Source organism: Ipomoea triloba, chromosome 6, assembly GCF_003576645.1.
Source record: "Ipomoea triloba cultivar NCNSP0323 chromosome 6, ASM357664v1".
Taxonomy (NCBI): domain Eukaryota; kingdom Viridiplantae; phylum Streptophyta; class Magnoliopsida; order Solanales; family Convolvulaceae; genus Ipomoea; species Ipomoea triloba.
Window position 1 is genome coordinate 9193065 of NC_044921.1, and position 19471 is coordinate 9212535.

General features: G+C 37.8%; 4 protein-coding genes across 5 annotated transcripts; 2 read left to right on the top strand and 2 right to left on the bottom strand.

Moving 5' to 3' along the window:
- Positions 1-491: 491 nt before the first annotated feature.
- Positions 492-1350, bottom strand: LOC116023445 (non-specific lipid-transfer protein-like protein At5g64080). Its single transcript, XM_031264448.1, has 2 exons — positions 1065-1350; positions 492-616 (listed from the first exon to the last, which is right to left on the bottom strand). Exons 1-2 carry the CDS (start codon positions 1348-1350, stop codon positions 492-494), a joined length of 411 nt encoding a protein of 136 aa, XP_031120308.1.
- An 838-nt stretch (positions 1351-2188) lies between these two features.
- Positions 2189-7209, top strand: LOC116023821 (sialyltransferase-like protein 1). Its single transcript, XM_031264838.1, has 11 exons — positions 2189-2445; positions 2630-2709; positions 3108-3194; positions 3269-3346; positions 3420-3511; positions 3599-3800; positions 4194-4284; positions 5364-5422; positions 5565-5713; positions 6091-6172; positions 6445-7209. Exons 1-11 carry the CDS (start codon positions 2310-2312, stop codon positions 6841-6843), a joined length of 1455 nt encoding a protein of 484 aa, XP_031120698.1. The 5' UTR covers positions 2189-2309; the 3' UTR covers positions 6844-7209.
- Positions 7210-8720: 1511 nt separating this feature from the next.
- On the bottom strand, positions 8721-10526 carry LOC116021773 (protein PXR1-like). 2 transcript variants are annotated; one of them, XM_031262249.1, is made up of 2 exons: positions 10336-10526; positions 8721-9476 (listed from the first exon to the last, which is right to left on the bottom strand). In XM_031262249.1, exon 2 carries the CDS (start codon positions 9380-9382, stop codon positions 8912-8914), a length of 471 nt encoding a protein of 156 aa, XP_031118109.1. In that variant the 5' UTR covers positions 9383-9476; positions 10336-10526; the 3' UTR covers positions 8721-8911. The 2 variants fall into 2 exon arrangements, with proteins under 2 accessions (XP_031118109.1, XP_031118108.1); XM_031262248.1 differs by having other exon boundaries at positions 8721-9524.
- A 2131-nt stretch (positions 10527-12657) lies between these two features.
- Positions 12658-16316, top strand: LOC116023619. The gene is made up of 2 exons (XM_031264622.1): positions 12658-13458; positions 15134-16316. The coding sequence occupies exons 1-2, from the start codon at positions 12880-12882 to the stop codon at positions 15872-15874; spliced, it is 1320 nt and encodes a 439-aa protein (XP_031120482.1). The 5' UTR covers positions 12658-12879; the 3' UTR covers positions 15875-16316.
- Positions 16317-19471: the final 3155 nt, after the last annotated feature.

Genomic DNA, 19471 nt, shown 5'->3' on the forward strand with positions numbered 1-19471 from the left:
AATCAAATTCTTTATGGCATTGTTAGGAAAGTTGTTTCTATATTTAACAGTAAAGAATGGTATAACATTCCATCGATTCTATTTGTAATTGCTTCAGTCTATGAATAAATAAGTGAGCTTCTTTATTTTTATAAAAAAAAAAAAAAAATTACCTTCAATTTCAAAATGTGAACCAAGTGCCCCAAAATTATACTAAACCCATACGGCCAAATACACCCTATAACAGCCTGGGAAATGGGAAGGTTTTTTTATCTTTTATTTTTCTTCATGATTGATCTAAAAATCAAAATTAGTCTTTAAACAGGGTGGATAGTATTCAAAAAAAGAATTAATTCCAGGAAAGGTTCTCTGACTATTGTGATTTTCCACATTTGATCCTTGTCTTTTAATTTGGACAAATTAAACCTTTGACTATCAAAATCTTTCCACCATTAGTTCTTCCGTCACCTCACTGTTATTTTGACGTTAAGTTCAGGGGTAAATGGGTCCTTTCATATACTGAGTGTCTTCTCCCTCAAATCCTTCCCCTCTTCAAATCCCGTTGATGCCATTGCAGAAGACGGTAGCTCTCCCTGAGCTGGCCCGAGTGCTACCTGATAAGATTCTATAGTTGCGACTGCAATTAAGCTTGGAGGTAGTGGTAATGGCGAAGAAGAAATGCTACTGATGTTCAAGCCATAGTTGCTAACGGATGGAGCGGAGACATGGCAAGGGGAGGGGAGAGAGAGAGAGTGCTTTGGTGACGTTGAGGACGACGCCGAGCTAGGTGTGGAGAAAAGGAAAGGAGACAGTACATACAGAGGTGAAAATAAAAACGAGAAAAAAATGAAAGTCTAATTCCAATCCACAATTGGTTTGTAGTCAACATACTTATTATAGTACGAAGAAGCAGATAGGAAAGATGGTTACAGACTGTACAGCTTACAGCTTAAGTCTGTTACAGTAGGAAGAAGCGGATAGGAAAGGTGGTTACAGTATCAAGCATATATTGAACCTTCAATCTTAACCGAAGTTAATTACAAAAGGTGGTTACAGACTTATATATGCTGAACGTGAGTCCTGACATGGAGCTGCTATGCGTTGATACTGAGGGATTTTCTTAAACCCTTTGCACAAGCACTCAGTGTTGGTTTTCATCACCATTTTGAGGCCGGAGCAGCAACTCCCCAGCGGCTTCGCCTCGGTGCTGCCGTCGATGAAGAAGGTTAGGCAATCGGCCAGGTTGAGGATGACGCTATTGCAATCCACCGCCGGCGCCGGCACTGCATGGTAGGCAGCGTCCACTGCAATCGGCCATACTGCGAGCATGGCCAATGCTAGTGGCCCGATAGTGTTCAGTCCCGTCGCCATTTTTGAAAATTTTGAGCGAGAGAAAGAAAGCCGGGGAAACAATAGGTGAGGGTGCTGGAAAATTACGGAGTATTTTGAAGTTGTCTACCAAGAAAAATGATTATGCGGCGCTCACCTTTCTACCCCCCATTCATCAGATTCTGCAAAGACCGCAGATTCCCAGGCTCAAGCAAGAATAACTTAAACTCCAAGTCCAAATCTCGCTCCAAAACCCCATTCGTCGGCGCAAAAATGGTGATATTATGGCGAGAGAGAGGTGTGTTGTTTGATGGATTTATAAGTAATATTGGATTAATGAAGAGAGAGAGAGAGGTGTATGATTGAGGTAGAAAGTCTGGCTTGATTGAGATGAGAGATGGAAGAGCAGCCTATCTGGTTCAAGAAACTAGACACCCCAGACCGGAACTCCCACAGAGCAGCCTCGTGATTGGCGGCGGCATCATCTGGATTCCGGTGGTGGTTGTCCAGCTTGGAGTGGTTCTGCAAGAAATGGCTTGAAGAAGATGAGACGCTATCAATGACGCTGAACCACGTGTCTGAACAAGAGCAAGGAGAAGGAAGTAGGCTAAAATGACTGTTTTACCCCAACACTTAACGCCAACTTAACTGATTGTAGACGAAAGGACCAATGCCGGAACAAAATCAATAGTAGAGTGTCTTTCTCGTCCAAATTAAAAGACAAGGACCAATTTTAGAAAATCAACATAGTCGGGAAACCATAGCTGGAATTAACTCTTCAAAAAAAATAAATAAATAAAACTCTTTATAGACTGAGTTGTTTGGAGTAGCAATTAGACTTATAGAACAGCAATTACAGTTGTTTGGAGTAGCATACTCATTATTCACTCAGGTCCTTCACAACCTTAACACGGAAACTCGCGAACGAAGTAGTAATTCTAATTCGGGACCCCAACTGAGGCTGCAGTTTAGCATAGAAATAGAATGAGCGGAGGAAGAAGATGATGATGACAAGACCTCCAAAGCTGCCATCTACCAACAATAGAAGCAGTTGGAGGCCAACTCTTCTTCATCTGCTCTTTGCAGCTGCCATTTTCTCCATCATCGTTTTCACCATTCAGTCCTCCCTCTTCACTGGTTGCCTTTTTATTCCCACCCTTTCTAGCCCTAATTATTATTACAGACTAGTATTTTTTTTGTAATTCAAAATCCTCAAGCTTGTTTCGAATTGAAGCAATCTGGAAATCTAAAAAAAAAAACAAAAACAGAAATTTATTCGAATTTTCATTGTCCGGCACCGACGACATTATTTCCGTTGCAGGTAACGGCGACGTTAATGTCATCAACCGAGAGGAAATCCGGATCTTATCTGATTTTCAGTCCAGCCTTCAGCAATGCGTGGTCGGTCACTTTTCCTTTTGAACCAATCTATGAAGTTGATGTCCTATTTGCCACTTCAATTTGAATGCTAATATACTGTTACTATTGGATTCTTAGAGATCTATATCAGACATCCATCCACTTCAATTTGAATGCTAATATACTGTTACTATTGGATCTTTTTATTTTCGAATTAACCCGTTATTTTTTCCTTTACATTTTAGACACATTCGTTGTTGACGCGAACTTTCTTGTTTCTCCCTAACTTTGCATGTCATTCCCTTTTTGATTGATTTTTATGCCTTTGATCCTTGATTTTCTTGTAAAGTTTCAATTTGGGTAGTGCACTGCCGGTATGGAGATTGCCTTTGGCAGCGTTATGTGCTTTGATGCTGATGCTGACTTTGAATTTTTGTTAGGCAAATAGAGGGCTTGGGCTTACAGCTCATATTATTGATCATTGTAATATAATTCTCAAATTCCCTCAAGGAACAAACAGCACTTGGGTATGTCTCTACCTGTAGTTTCTTCGTTTGTCTCCTTAACTATCCTCTCTATAATTTACAACATTTATTTGCAGTACAATGAGCAATTCAAGATTTTTGAACCCCTCGAGTACAAATATGATGTTTGTGAGGCTATTCTGTTGTGGGAACAGGTTTGTCCTAGTTGTTACCTTACTTTCACTACAGCTATTAGCTTTAAATAAAATGAGGTAATTTGAAATGCAGTATCGTAACATGACCACTGTGTTGACAAGAGAATATCTGGATGCTAGGCCTGATGGATGGTTAGACTATGCAGCAAAAAGGATAGCACAATTGTATGTTTCAACTCCATCTTTCAGTAATCCCATTTTAATTTCCCCCTAATTGTTGCAATACTTATTCTATTCATTCTTTAATTGTAGAGGCGCTGACAAATGCTACAGCCGGACTCTTTGTGAGGAGCATCTTAATATAATTTTACCTGCACAGCCACCCTTTCACCCCAGACAGTTTCGAACATGTGCTGTTGTTGGGAATTCAGGTGACCTCTTGAAGACAGAGTTTGGACCAGAAATTGACAGTCACGATGCAGTTATAAGAGACAACGAGGCTCCTGTTAATGAGGTAGTGCCATATTTTCTGGTGGTGTTTCCCATAACAAGTAATAATAAGATTTTTTTACTGGTAGTAGGGGCCTCTATTCTTTATTCATCTTCTTTTTCTTTGTAAGATTGTGTATCCTTGTAATGGGGAAGTTCTTTCATTGACCCAAGAATGAAGTGTTTCAAATAAGTTTAATACCTATCATCAGCATGTATTAAGACACCATAAGATACTATATTGTTCCCATTCCAATGATTAGTGTTTTTTTTTTTTTTTTGAGAATATGATTAGTATTAATTTGTCCAAGTTAATTAGTATTTTAGGTTTTCTGATGTCTTTAACTCTATGCCAATGGTAAATCAAAGATTTAGGTGAAATTCTAATTTGTTCTGTTCTTTTGCATATATCTTGCAGAAATATGCCAAGTATGTTGGTCTGAAGCGGGATTTTCGCTTGGTTGTGAGAGGTGCTGCTCGTAACATGATTACAATTCTTAATGGGTCAGGTAAGTTATATTATTATCAAATTAGTTTGCGTTTAGATTGCTACTTTAGTATTTTCCTTTCTTTTCCCATGTTAAACAATGATGCCTAAAACTTTACATGCTATCGAAATATAAGTAATTGAATGAGCCCACTTAGTAACATGAGTCAGGTATGAAGTGCACGTTTAGTGTAGTGGTCAAGTGCTCACCTGTTGACTGAATATATCATTGGTTAAAGTAACATGGCTCAGTAAGATGACAGTCAGTCATGTTTTTATAATTGGAGGCTTAGGCATTAGTACTCACTACTCAGTAACATTATTGTATACAAGTGTTCTGACTTCTGAACCAAATTGATTCTTGGTTCAGTATCAAAATTTTCATTTCTGGATTCTAGAGAATCAAATAAGATTGGATCAAGATTTTCTGTTTGTATCAATTTGTAATTTGGTTTTGGGCTCTCAAGAACCAGCAACAAGCAATCTCCACATCACAATCAAATCAAAGCAAGAGAACCATATAAAACAAATTTGCAGATTAATAACTAAACCAAATATTGCAAAACCAAGAAGAATAAGAAGAGAGCAGAAAAGGCTGAGGCCAAAATGGGAAAAGGGACAACGGGAGGAGAGTAGAATGAAAAGAAGAGAACCAGAAGCCATGTAGTGGAGTAGAGACTTTCCTCTTTGTTGTGTGTGTTAACAGGTAAAGATACTTATTAAAAGAACCAAGGTGGTTCACCCCACACAGGAAAACAGAAAATCCCAGATGAGCCCTAGTCTTAAGAGATTTTAGAATATACTACCTAAACCAAACAAGAAGCAAAACCAAATTCATTGTTTCTGAACTGAATACTGAGAGCCCCTAACCTATCATCAACAACAGTGCACATGATATGTAATGCATGTGAGAATCATTTGGAGTTTCAAAACATTTATACCGATAACTAAGTCTAATAGATAGCAATGATTCTGAAATATTCATGATTACATGCTACTTCAGTAAAACTTAGCTGCTTTGTGCTTGGTAAGTCTGTGTCTTATAAAGTTAGTTCAGTGATAATCTGGGCCACTGCTTTTTCTCCTTTTAACTCATTGCAGATGATGAGGTGCTTATAATTAAAAGTCTTACACACAGAGACTTTAATACAATGATAAAGGTAATATTCTTCCTTGGATGTACAATGTTCTTTATGTCATCTTTTTTTTGTCTTCTTTCATCAAGGACCTTGATTTTTAAACTTGAAAGCCAATTTGAACAAAAGGCTAGGATGCCAATTTGATGTTTTCCCTTGTTGGCAGCGCATACCAAATCCAGTTTACCTCTTCCAAGGTATTGTCTTGCGCAGAGGTGCTAAAGGAACTGGAATGAAATCAATAGAACTAGCGCTTTCCATGTGTGACATTGTTGACATATATGGTTTCACAGTTGATCCTGGTTATACGGAGTGGTAAGTTGTGGAATTATGTAGTGAAAGGATGATAATAGATTGATGAAGAAGAGAGCTTATTTTTTATTGATTTCACTTGGGAGTTATGGGTATTTATGCAAATAGGTCTAACACTTTGTATTACCAAAACTTTTTTTTTTTTTTTTCATTTCTTGTTATTATGGTTTCAGAGTTGATCCTAGTTATATGGAATGGTAATTTGCAATTACAGTGTTAACGGTTACAGATTTGTTTTGGGAATTTGTATGATTACCTCCTTGGTTGTTGCCTTCTTATCATCTTCATTAGTCATTATTCAACTTTTCGTTTGATGACAGATGTGCAATGAATTGGTTTTGTATATCTATCACTTGTAAATGATACTCTGCATTTTCTAGGACTCGGTACTTTTCTACACCAAGGAAAGGGCACAACCCACTTCAAGGGAGGGCATACTACCAACTGTTGGAATGTCTTGGTGTAAGAGCATTTTCATTGCTCAAAGCTGTAATTTTTTAAGGGTCACACTTGTGTAAGACCGTATCACATGTCTCAATCTGTGAGGCGGGTCGAATCAACATAATTTGGGTCATAAAAACCAACCAAAGACCAACTCACAAAAACCGAATCATGTTGACCCGACCCGTCTCACGGATCAAGACCCGTAAGACGGTCTCACACAAGTTTTTGCCATTTTTTAATGAGTTGTGTTATCATCCAATACTCTTCTAACCAAGGATTTTCCTTCTAAGGTTATTCGGATCCATTCTCCGATGAGAGCACAAAGGAAGCAAGACTGGTCAGATGTTCCTAGTCGAGAAATGATAAACAGGGCTCAGAAAGCTGCTTTGCAATTGAAAAGAAGTGCAGTTGATCAAGTGGGAGGATTGGGTCAGTTTGTGAACTGTAAGGTGTGGGGCAATGCAGGCCAATATGGGAGCGGGCCGATATCTGGATCTCCAGATATGACAGATGTGAGGAAGAATTCGAAATACAGTAAATGGGAAGTTGTGCCTTTCAAGAACCTGAGGGAAGAGACGAGGCAACACTTTATTCAGATGGAAGGTGTCTCTATGTACAAAATGGATGGCAATAAGTTGGACGATCTAGTTTGTGTAAAACATCCCCTGAAATCTGAGGCTGAGTCGTAAGAATATGATACTTTGCAATGCTAGTAATTACAGAAACTGCCAAGTTGTTTTTGTGTGCTAAATTGGGAACCAAACGGGAATGCCAATTGTCGAATTTGGAGAAGTCATTTGGAAGCTAGATCAACAGATACTTTGCAGTTGTTTCAAGTGTACAAGAAGTACAGCTACTCTAAGCACAGTTTTTGTAGAATCATTGCATTTGCTATAGATTTTTAGTGTACCAATAACCAATTTGATGTCATAGTTTATGTGCTAGTCTGCTACTACTTTTTGACGGGCATCGGCTAAGGCATCGCTGATAATAAACTGTCAATATAGCACACATGTCAAAGAGCTTCAGTTGAAACATCTAAAATAATCCTCTTCTCAACACTAGTCCTGTTGGCCCTCCTCACACACAGTTTACATCATTGAAATTGAAATAAAAGGTAGCAAACAAAAATCATACCATTTTCAGAGACCTATAAATACATAAAAATAAAAAATAGCCCATTACAACTTACCAGACTACCATCATTCAATGTATTATTTTTACTATTACTGTTTTATGTATTTCAATTTGATACTTAATATTTGTTTTGCCATCATTATATGTGGCTCTGAGATTGCTTCTACGATTTAACTTGTTGGTTTTTGAAAAATTTTGTATTCTCATTTCATCACCTTCAAAAACCAAACAACACATTGGAAATAATCACTAATCATGATTTGTTTAGCTAATACCCCTACAAATATGATGAAGTGTGTGGCTTACAACATAAAGTATATACTATTTATTTAAATGTAAAAGTATACTGTTTTAAAAAAATTGCAGATGGAAGCCAAAGAAGAATGTATTGTGATGCAAATTTTTATTATTATTTGTGTTATATTCACTATTTGTTAATATACTAAGTACTCTAAGGGTGCGTTTGGAAAGCAGAAAAATGACTTCTGGAAAATGTTTTCTGAAAAATAAGTCATTTTCCAGAAAATATGTTCATTTTCAGTGTTTGGTTGCATTGTGGAAAACTGTCTTTGTGTGTGTTTGATTCATTTTCTGAAAAATGATTAGAATTGTATAATTATATATTTTAATTATTTTATTTAAAATATTTATAATATTATAATTTCAGTATTAAGTTGTTATTATTATTGTTTTAGAAGTTATTTTTTCTGTTATTTCATTGCAATGTGTACAGGTTTAAAAACTTAATAATTACGTAAAATGCAGGACATTATGATGCATTTGTCTTTACTGGAATATATATTAGGTTTTTTTTTTTATAACAAAAGTTCCATGGAACTTACATTTAATTAAAAAAGGATTACTCTAGATTGATTTTTATTTTTATTATTACTGTTTTAAAATATATATTATCTGAGATATTGATAAATGTATACCCAAGATTTGAACTAAACAACAATTTTGTTATTGGGATATTAAAAATTAAAAATGAAAAAATAATATGCATGATTACAAATCAGTAAATCAGAACATGTAAAGAAAAATGTAAAGAATATTAGCTGCCAAATATTTTTAAAAAACAAACACACAAACGAAAATATCCAAAACGAATATTAGCTGCCAAATATTTTTAAAAAACAAACACACAAACAAAAATATCCAAAACTACACAGTTTTAATTACTTGTGCCAAAAGAACATTAGCAGTCAAGCATTTCAAACAAAACAAAAAAAAAACAAAAAACAAAAAACAAAAAACAAAAAAATGCCCAAAAACGATGTAGTTCCATTTGGGCTGGAAAATTTTTATTCTTGTTATGCAAATAGTCTTCTGCTTTATTATAGAGATAGATTTGGAGAAGTCATTCCGAAGCTAAATCAACAGATACTTTGTAGTAAGTGTACAAGAAATACAGCTACTCTAAGCACAGTTTTCGTAAAATCATTGCATTTGCTATAATAGATTTTTAATGTACCAATTTGTTAACTAATAATAATCCTCTTCTCAACACTAGTCCTGTTGGCCCTCCTAACACAGTTTACATCATTGAACTTGAAATAAAAGGTAGCAAACAAAATCATACCATTTTCAGAGACCTATAATGTAAGGAAGGTAAAAGTGCTACTTCTTGTTGTTGCCAGCCTTAAGAAGATCATAGGAAACAACCTTGAGGAGCTTCTTATGCTTAGCAGACTTGGCAATTTTCTTAAGAGTCTTAGGGTTGGTGATCTTCTGGAACTTGGTGCCAGACTTGAGAATGTTGTCCTTCTTTCTCTTCTCCCTCTCCTCCCTCTTTTGCCGCTTCTCTATCTTGTTCTGCCGTATCTCCTCTTTCAGTTCGTTTATTCTCTCCTTGTACGCCTTCTTTATCTCCTTCTCCTTCACCCTCTGCTCCAGCGTCTTCCCCTTCCGGCTCACCTGCACTGCCGACGACCTGTGCGTCCGCGCCTGCTTCCACTTCCTCCCTGACACCTTCCCTGCTATAACACCGTCGTACGTCGGCTTCCCCAGCACCGGCTTGTTTGGATCCTCAGAAGAAGGGACCGCCTGCCTTTTCGATGGAGGGGGGCCGTTTTCCTTTTCCACCTCCATGGCGGCAGCGTCTTCCTCTGATACATCGTTGGGGGCTTCATTCTCTGCCCTCTTTCGCTTGTAAGTTTTGCCTCCGAAGCCCTCATCCAGGCACCTAAAATCAATGGTACACGCCATATTCTCTTCACTCACAGCACTACCTCTAAACATATTGGGGCGAAAGTAAAATGAATTAAAAAATATTCAAATACAAAATATCAAATAAAAAAATACATTATAAATTAGAATGTTAACTTCAATACGAGACCTTGTACTTAATAAACAAATAAACATAAGCATTTCTGGAAATACAGAAGGAGCACAAGGGACACTAGACAGTTTCTAATCAGTAACCAAGCACAAGAAACACAGACAAAGCATTAACTAATTAACATAAGCAACTAACATCACCCATCACATAAGCAAATATACATAAGCAACTATCAACATTAGCAACTAACATCAAATAAACTGGAATTCTGGAAATTTTCCTAACATCACCTATCTCTCTATCCTCAAAAATTAAACCAGCACGTAACTACGGCAGCACTCCTAAAAATTAAACCAGCACTCATAAATTAAACCAGAAGTCAGCAACATAGTAACATCAAAATTCCAACAAAAAAAAAAAAAACACAAGTGCACTGTGCACTGCAGAAACCAGCAACTAACTGCTAACAGCCTAACATCAAATTTATTAAAAAAAAAAAAATTAAAAACAAAAAAAAAAAACAAAAAAAAAAAAAACAAAGTGCACTGCGCTGCTGTGCACAACTAATATCGGTAATTCGGTACATCTCTAGGTGAAAATAAAATTAAGGAAATTAGGGGCAAAAACAAAATTAGAGAAATTAGGTAAAACCATAATAAAGATTTCAAAACTCAAAATTTAGGGCAAACAAATTATTGAAATTAAGATTTATAGTCCAAGACTCAAAGGGGTGAGAAGTTGAGAATGAGACTACGAGATGAACCTGAGGCCTGAGGATGAAGACGGTTAGACGGAGCCTGAGCGTAACGGGTGCCGGCTTCAGGACCGCTGGACGTCAATCTGGTGACTGGTGGGCGGTGGGCGTGGGCGAGGCAGAGGCGCAGAGCAGAGGATTAGAGGAAGCGTGAGGCGACAGATGGGGGAACCAAATGAGATTAAAAATAAAAATAAAAATTATAGTATATTTAAATCTCTAATAGGAGAAGGAGATCAACCCTAGTACTAGTGGCCAATGCCATCGGGGTTCAAAACTTCAAATATTAATCCATGGACAATGTTCCACATATTTGTGTGAATCATAAATAAAAAATACAATATATTAAAAGTGTAGTGGTAGGGACTGGCTAAATGGTTTAAAAAAATAAAAATACATTATTTGAAAGTATATAATTTCTTAATATATTATCAAACAATATACATTGAGTGCACAAATAATGTACTTTTATATTAAAAATGTATATTCATGGTCCACACAATAATTTGTCATTGAGATTTCTACTATGGCTAGGCCTTTTATTTCACTTAAACCGACTCAAATTTGTAAAGGGCTCTAGGCTCACATTTATACATGGGCCGTCTGTCATTTTAAAGTTACCAGTTTGTCACGCGACTTTGGCATTTTCTAATACAATTAATTAAGAAAAAATATCAAATAAACATGTAAGCTTTATATGATAATTCAATTAGATTCATGAACATTTAAACGTAACAATTAAATACATTAACATATTAATTTAATACATCAGTGTTTAAAAATCAATTAGTGATCTGTAATAGCAAGTCACTAGTGCACCATCAAAATTTCAGAGAAAAGTTGGCGACGACTTGACTAGCAGGTCGCAAAAAAAAAAAAAAAAAAAAAACGATCAGACTGGTTGCCTTCTCCATTGTTGGAGTCTGTCAATTGGAGAATGTGGAAAAGACGACCAATTGGTCGCTATCTCATGAATGGTGATTGATGGAAGACCTCAAATAGTGATTGATCTTTGGGTGAGTCATTGACTCGTGAATGAAGTTTGCAACTTCTTTTTCTTTTTTAGTGCTATGCTACTACGTAAAAATGCTATGTGCTTGAAAATCAAAAGTAAATCACTACATGCCAGTTTGCTTGAATCAAACAAGTGAATATTTGATGATGATGATGATGATGATGATCTCTCATAACTCATAAATTGAGACTGGTCGCCTTTTCCGTCGTTAAAGTTTGACAATTGGAGAAGGCGAAAAAGGCAACCAATTGGTTGCCATCTCCAATTGACGAACTCCAACGACGGAGAAGGTGACCAACTTAATCGTCTTTTTCGACGACCTGCTGGTCACGCCGTCGTCAATTTTTCCATCGAGGTTATTGGAATATCATTGGACCTCCGCTAGTACATTAGTGACATGATATTGCAAGCCACTAATTGATTTGGACTTTAATGCACTAAATTAATATGTTAATGTTTCTAATTATAAAATTCAAAAATTTAGAACCTAATTGATTTCTCATATAAAGTTCGAAGGTATATTTGACATTTTTTTCAATTAATTAATCATACTCAGCTATTTGTCATAAATATATAAATAAATAAATTTCTCCGATCCACAAATAATTATCATTGCGACTTGCAAGCAATTTATTGTTTTTTGTTGTTGCAAATGTAATGACAATAAAACGTTCATCCTCACCTTTTATGCTTTGCTTTCCATTCTACTCAAGTTATATAACATAACTAAGGGGATGTGAGCTTTGGAATATCACATTCTCATGTATTGTTTGATTCAAGTTATCTTACATTTCCAAGGGAATATAACTTTCCCTTATAAATGCAACATGCCATGCACATAGAATTTTGAAGGGAATGTTGTTCCTCCACACCTCTTAGGTATTATTAGATTTCCATGCATATTTACTACTTTTGCCATTTAACTATAAGTATTATGAAATATATATTTTGTGTTGTATTATTATACATATTATATTTAATTATTTTATTTCTTATATGTTATGTTAGCTTATAAAGTAATTTTATTTCATAAATTCAAGTTCTTAGTTTATTATTTTTAAATCGTAGGGTTATATAAGTTACAATTATCTTATTTATTTTAATTTTGAGGTTATAAAATACATAACATATATTAAATATATTAAAGTACAAAAAAGATATTATAATATAAAAAAATAATCGCTTAATTAAACATATTTATACTACCTACCTCAATTTTAACTAAATATAATAATTTAATATTTTTGATAATTTAACATTTCTAACCATCTAATATTCCTTAAAGTAACTTAATAATTCCGTGAACCAAAAGCCGGTTACACAGAGATAGAGATGCAGATCACAGATCGGATTAATCTGTAAAAAATAAAAAAACCAGACAGGCTCCCTAGCCTGTTCCTCGCAATCTGAATCTCGAAACTCTATTATTGGCGTTGAGTTTCCTTATCCTTGGAGGTTGTTGGAATTGAATTGGATCATTGTTAAAATCGCATTTGCATTTTGCAGCAGCAGCGTTAGCATTAGCATTGCGTTTGGAAATGGGGTCTTCACAGTCCGTAGAATTGGCCTCGGAGGACGAGGAGGAGGAGGAGGATGATGACGAAGAAGGAGAAAGGCAAGGAGCGGAAGAGGTTGATGGGCACAACTCGGAGGAGAGGCGAGCATCGGTGGGTGATGGATCGAAGAAGGTCCTCCAACAAGAGCCAGAGATGCTGCCTTGCCATGCCTCCGCATCTCCTCTCTCCCCACAGCCATCCGCTTTGGGCACCCCACGCCTAGGCCCCTCCATCAAAGTCTGGGACCCTTTCAATGTTCTCGCTCCGGCACCGGCTCCGGCTCCGGCTCCAGCTCTGTCTCCTCCCTCTTATTTCCCTCGCTCCTTCTCGGACGAGGAGAGGTTAGTGACGGAGCTGATCTTGATCAGCAACGGCGAGTGCCACATGAATTTGAGGCCAGATTTGATCGCTGGGCGATGCCCTGACGCCGCCCTCACCCCTAATGGCAAGCGCCAAGCCAGAGCTTTGGCCATTTTCCTCAAATCGCAGGGCGTTCGCTTCGCTGCAGTATATACCTCGCCCCTCGATCGTGCGCGTGCAACTGCGCTTTCTGTATGTCAGGTACCTAACTTCTTCTGCTTTTGCTTTTGCTTTTCTTAATCTTAATTAATAATATTCCTCTGCTCTGCTCTCAATTTCAGATTACATTACATTACTCCAGCATCTAACTTGCAAACTTTGAATTTTGAATTCAATACCTAACTGCAAATTTAGAATTTTCTGTCTATGATATGAAATGCTCCACTTACTTGTGTAGTATTTTCTTTGACCTTGTGAATAAGCCTTTGATCTGTTGAAGTGCCTGACTGACTACAACATTTTGATGCCTTTCAAGCCTTCACAATGAATTTGGCAGTTCCTTACTTTTCTCTCTCTCCTCTTCTTTATCTTCCCTCCCTCCCTCCCTCCAGTCCTGCCTATACATTTTAATTATGCCCTATAGGGATGCTAACAGGGAACTGATCATGCTTTAGTCTTGAAGCAAAAATTAAATGCGTTTGGAAATAGAATGGGTTGGAAGTTTAATGCGTCCCTTTCTCCTTGGGAGTGTTGTTGGGTCACACCGATTTCAGAATCCATTTGCAAAAAAAAAGCTTATATAGTATATAATTATATGCAAAATGTAAGAACAAATACGGGAAGGAAGGAGAAGAAGATGGTTAGTGTATTGTAGACCAATGTTGTTTGCATAGGGCACCAGCCTGCCATTGGCAATGATGATGTAGTTTGCATTTCTGTGTAATACTCTTTCAAGATGCAGTAGATATGTGTTGCCTGGATCTGAATTCACTTAAGACTGCATTTCGGTACCCAAGTTTATAACCGGCAATTGACATAAATCAGTTCTGTTCATCCATGAAGCAACAAAACCTACTGAAAGTAAGAGAAATACATAGAGAAAATAACTAATTTCAGTTTTTGTCCTAGACTATAGTGATATTTCACTTTTAGTATCCAATTATCAATTTGTATATGACTGGTCCCTCAAATACCGAAAGTGGATATAAAAGCTTTTCAATATTAACCACAACAGGGGGACCATTTTTGTCTACTTCTAATAACTACTGTGAACTATTGTTCTTCTGAAAAATTCAGTAGATATGGTTTCCCAAGTATTGGAAGTTTGAAATTGGAATGGTCTCTGACTATTGGCATTTGGATGAAAATAGTCATTTGACTCATTTTGTTAACAAAATCCTAATGGAGGGTTATTTCTATCTACTTTTTCAATAATTGAGAGATCATTGTCCGAATTGATAGTTGGGTACTTAAAAGTGACAGATTACTATAGTATAGTATGGGGACCAAACTGGGAATTAGTTTGAATGAAAAAGTAGTTTTGCTACAATATATAGGAAAAAAGAAGAAGAAGAATGATTAAAAAAACACTGGGACAAATATCAAAGACAGAAATGGTGTGGCTTTTAAATAGAAATATAGAATATAAAATAACAAAGTGCAATATCTATTATCTAAGAGGTTGATAATAAACCTAGAACTTCGAGGTATAACTTATTAAGTTATATTTAGTGTAGAACTATTTTCTGCTTCCTGCAATGCTCTTATTCAGTTATTATCATTCCATGGCCTTTATAAGCATTTTAAAGATAATACTCCTTAAATGATAAGAATGAATGGTGGCTGAATATCTAAATGTTCCCCTTACAACTAGATATCTTGTTTGAGGCTTCTTAAATTGATTATTCAAAAGACCATAAATCATCATCTTATGCAGGAACTGAACTTTTCAGAGGAGCAGATACAATCTTCAGATGCGCTCGTAGAAATGAGTCATGGACACTGGGAAGGATGCCATCGATCTGAAATATTTACATCTGAAACAATTAGCTTAATGGAAAGGTTCCAGCCCGATTTTTCTGCACCATCAGGAGAATCATTAAGGCAGGTGGAGTTTAGGATGGTGCAGTTCCTAAATGGGACTGTTATGACATTGCCTGAAAAATTCAGATCTGATTTCTCCCCACCAGATCGAATTGATGGCCAAGATTTCTCAAATCGTGGTTCTCATTCTCTTACAAATGCAGTTCATGACCGTTATGGGCCTTCTTTTTCATCACCCCAGTTGGATTTGGTTCACAGGCATCGACAAGGAAATACAAAAAAGAAGTCTGGCAAAAGTAGGCTGCAGATGGTGGCTTCAACTGGAGATCAGGCTGATGATGAGATGTCTCCTCGAGTGCAAGCCAACCCCGTCGCGGTTCGTGACATAAATACCAAAAGCACATATTCTAGTGTTTCTTCTTCTTCTTCCTCTTCTTCATCTTCTACGTGTGTGGGCATCTTCACCCATGCAATCCCAATTAAGTGTGTTGTTACCGGGCTTCTTGGATGCAGTGCAGTAATGTCAAGTAAGATCTGTGTAGACGATTCTTCAGTAACCGTGTTACAACATTCAGGGAAAACAGGATGGCAAATAAAGAGAATGAATGATACATCGCATCTTAGGCTTCTATAGTAAATTATTACTAGTGGATAAGATTGTTGCCAGAGGAACTCGTCAGCCAGAAAAATAAACTTGGGGTTGCTTTTGGTTGAGATCTGAGAACCACTATAGCAGAGTGATTGAATGTACATTCCACGGCTCCTCCACATTTCAAGTTGGGAAATTACCTTTTGGTTCTTGAAACCTTTGCCATATTTATTTAAGGTTGCAACAGTCTTGAAAAAGAAACACTGAATTGGTGGTAGAGTTGTAATCATGGTTTTGGTGATTGTCTTGTTTTGTAACTTTAACAATTGTTGTTAAATGTGATACGGAGTAATACATGATATATACTCAGGTCTACATCTACTGCTGGAAGAAGAAGAAGGGAGGTATGACTCGTTATCAAATTACATTGAACTCCAACCTATTTGAGTTGATTAATAAAGAGTACTATATAATTTTTCGAGATTCATTCACTTGTTATATTGTATTGGAAAATTCATTTTTCTTATATGTGTGTGTGAGAGAAGGAGAGAGAGTGACACGACCGCCCCGCGGAAGTTTCCAGTCCTCTTTTTTCGTGGAAAGAACCCAAACTCTAAAGAATTTAAGAAGAGAAGAGATAACAGTTCTATTTCATTCATGTTCAAAACTCAACTCATTATTACAGCTGCTTTAATACTAAAAATAAATAATGAAAAATAACTAAAATGTCGGTGCTTGTAACAAACTAGCGCTTATTACTCATCACAAAATCAGAATAATGCCCAGGCAATTTGTGCACTCTTTGCGGCCTTCTGTTAACAGGTTGTTGCTCCTCTATTGTATGAATAGAGTCTTCCTCCATCCACAGAAAACACCTTGTCCTCAAGCTGAAGGTTCCATAGGCACTCAAATGGCTTCCTCCGACGGATGATCTACCCAATGAACTAAAGCTTGTAGTTCCAACTTCCAACTTCCCTTTATGAATGATACGACGGGAACTAATAATAGCGACCGGTGCATTGGATCCTTCTTGAGTAAAGTTAATAGGGATGGACGGCGAAATCCCATCGATAGGTCCCCGAAATGGTTTGAGAAGGGACAGGTGGAAAACTGGATGAATTCTAGATGCGTCCGGAAGCTGCAAACGATAAGCAACTTTCCCGACCGGTTCTAAGATTTGGTTAGTCAACTGACCAACGAGTGCGAGACTCGTGAAGAAAGGCTAAAGATGTACAAAGACGTACGTGACTGAGTGACCTATTGGAAAGTTGACCACGTATGAGGTTATTCATGTCCCAAGAGCTAAGAATGTAGAGGCAAATATCTTGTCAAAGTTAGCAATCAGCGAGTTGCCAGAACACCTGTCGCAAGTTTGCCAAACCGAGGTCATAGAGAGACCGAACACTGAAAGCCTGTTAGTCTGCCCGATCGCAGAGGCACCTTCTCCATATCCTGATCCGGTTAAGGAGAAAGGGGGTTTGGTATTTTAGTCAGGAGTTGACCAGTCGCGCTTCCTTGCGAAGTAGGTCGACAACTGGCCTTTTCACGCCTTAGAAGAAGAGGATGGTGTCGGAGTTATTGTCAGGAGCTGACCAGTCGCCCTTTCTCGAGGAAACGACTGGTTATTGGCCTTTTTAGGCTAAAGAGAAAGCCACTATATATATATATATATATATATATATATTTATATTTATATTTATTTATTTATTTATTTATAATTGTAGGATTCATATTAATATTATTGAAGTAAGAATTATAGAAATGATAAATTACTAAATATAACTATGGTAATATTTAATTAAAATCTAAATGAATTCAAACTTACCATTGAAGAATGTAATAAAAAATATTGTGTATGCATTTGCATGGTAATTATAATGTGAAAGATAACAGAAGTTATAACGGTAGAGATATTTTTGGAAAGGGGGTTTGGTTTTGCAAACCAGTCACGCTACCGCGTGTAGACGACCGGTTGAGGGCCTTTTCCAACACTTAAAAGAAAGTAGAATAAGAAAGGCGGATCAATTTATTCATATTATACAAGGCGAAAGGCTCTCGTTATGCTCCTTGAAATCCCTTTTTGGACCCATGATCAAGAAAGCAAACAACTTAGAAAATTACCAAAGGAGATGACCTTATTTATTGGATAGAAAATGGATTTGGGATGAATAAAAAAAAGCCTAGATTCACGTGCACTATGATTGAATGACCGTGATATGACAACTCGTAGCTTGACATCACTTCGTAAAAGATGAAAGTTGAGAAGGGTTAGAGCTGATAGTCAGGGAATAGGCGAATGGATTAACTTGGAAAAATCCAAAATGGAACCCATAAAGAAAATACGTAAGCAAAAACGAAGGTGACCTTGGAAGGTAAAGGAAATATAGCATTAAAGGCAAAAGGGGATTCGAAGGAGGCAAGTGTTTACAAAAGAAGATGAAAAAAGAAAAAAAGATGCAAAACAACTATCCTAACTGGCTGATTGGCCAATAGTCTCCTCCGTTGGTCCAGATGTGAGGACAGTCTGGGTAGTTGCAACAGCGCTTAAGCGGCGCCTCGCAAGGCCGCCGGATGCATCTTCGTCCTCTTCCAGATTGAGTAGGGCTGATGTAGAGTCCCCCCCCCCCCAACTAAAGCTAGCTAATTAGCGACCGGTCTAGGTACTCGAAATCCAAGGGAGTCTACAAACCGCCATCATGTCCCGCAGCCTGTTAGTCTAGGACTGCGTCCTCATAGTCAAGTACGGGGGTAGCTGAGTGCTGTTGTGTCTCCTCCAAGGCAGCCGAGAGTTCATAATTCTCCGGCTTGAAGTCTTCAAAACGACTAGCCATGGCGACATAGAGAGGATAATCTTATGGCAACGACGAAGTGCCAATTGGGACATGAGAGACTACAGGAGAGCAAAAGGCAACAATAAAAAATGGCCAAGTATGGTAAAAGGTAGACTGCCTACAAAGAACAAATACCTGATAAGTGCGGCGAGCAGCCCCAAGCAGCAAGTCCTCAACGTCCATCCCGTTGACGGCGTCAGGGTCCCGGGGGAAGACGACTTTATCCAGCCAGTTGCCCACATGGTATTTCCCCTTGTGGATAGCCTCATCTTCATTGGCCTCCAAGCTGACCAGTATTTTCTTGGCAGTCGGAGGCTCAATCGCGGTCTCAATAGGGCGCTTCCTCCCTAACTAACGAGCATGTGGCGCAGTCGGGGAGGCTGACTCTCTCTGCCTGGTAGAAATGGCGCCCCGGGAGCTGACAGCTGGAGGCCCACCGATGACTAGTGGGCCCGGGTTGTGCGCGCTTGGGGGTGGTGCGGAGCCAGAATAGCCACTCCTTTGCCCTTTTCGGCGGCGGTCAGGCAGGCTAAACCTTGTGTGCGAAGGAGTGCCTTACATCCGTCATGGCAACAGAGGGAGGCGATTGATCGTCATCGGAAGAAACAACAATTGTTTCCTTGACAATGGCCATGGTGGTGCGAGCAAGAGGACGATGGGCAATCAGTTCGTCATGCTCAGACTCCTCCTCTGAACCGCTGGACGACTGCTTAGTATCGTTGTTACCTAAACAATGTTGAGAAAGTAAGAATAGATAAACATGCACGTAGTCAGAAAAACGAAACGAAGAAAGAAGGTAAACCTGTTTTGG

Bases quoted from the DNA above. Each gene is read 5' to 3' on its own strand.
- LOC116023445 (XM_031264448.1), bottom strand. From the start codon at position 1,350: ATGGCGACGGGACTGAACACTATCGGGCCACTAGCATTGGCCATGCTC. The intron at 617-1,064 runs GTCAGGACTCAC...GCTTAATTGCAG, and splicing joins TCAACGCATAGCAGCTCCAT to TCGCAACTATAGAATCTTAT.
- LOC116021773 (XM_031262248.1), bottom strand. From the start codon at position 9,499: ATGGCGTGTACCATTGATTTTAGGTGCCTGGATGAGGGCTTCGGAGGC.
- LOC116023619 (XM_031264622.1), top strand. From the start codon at position 12,880: ATGGGGTCTTCACAGTCCGTAGAATTGGCCTCGGAGGACGAGGAGGAG. The intron at 13,459-15,133 runs GTACCTAACTTC...CATCTTATGCAG, and splicing joins CTGCGCTTTCTGTATGTCAG to GAACTGAACTTTTCAGAGGA.
- LOC116023821 (XM_031264838.1), top strand. From the start codon at position 2,310: ATGATGATGACAAGACCTCCAAAGCTGCCATCTACCAACAATAGAAGC. The intron at 2,446-2,629 runs GTTGCCTTTTTA...TTTCCGTTGCAG, and splicing joins TCAGTCCTCCCTCTTCACTG to GTAACGGCGACGTTAATGTC. The intron at 5,423-5,564 runs GTAATATTCTTC...CCTTGTTGGCAG, and splicing joins ACTTTAATACAATGATAAAG to CGCATACCAAATCCAGTTTA.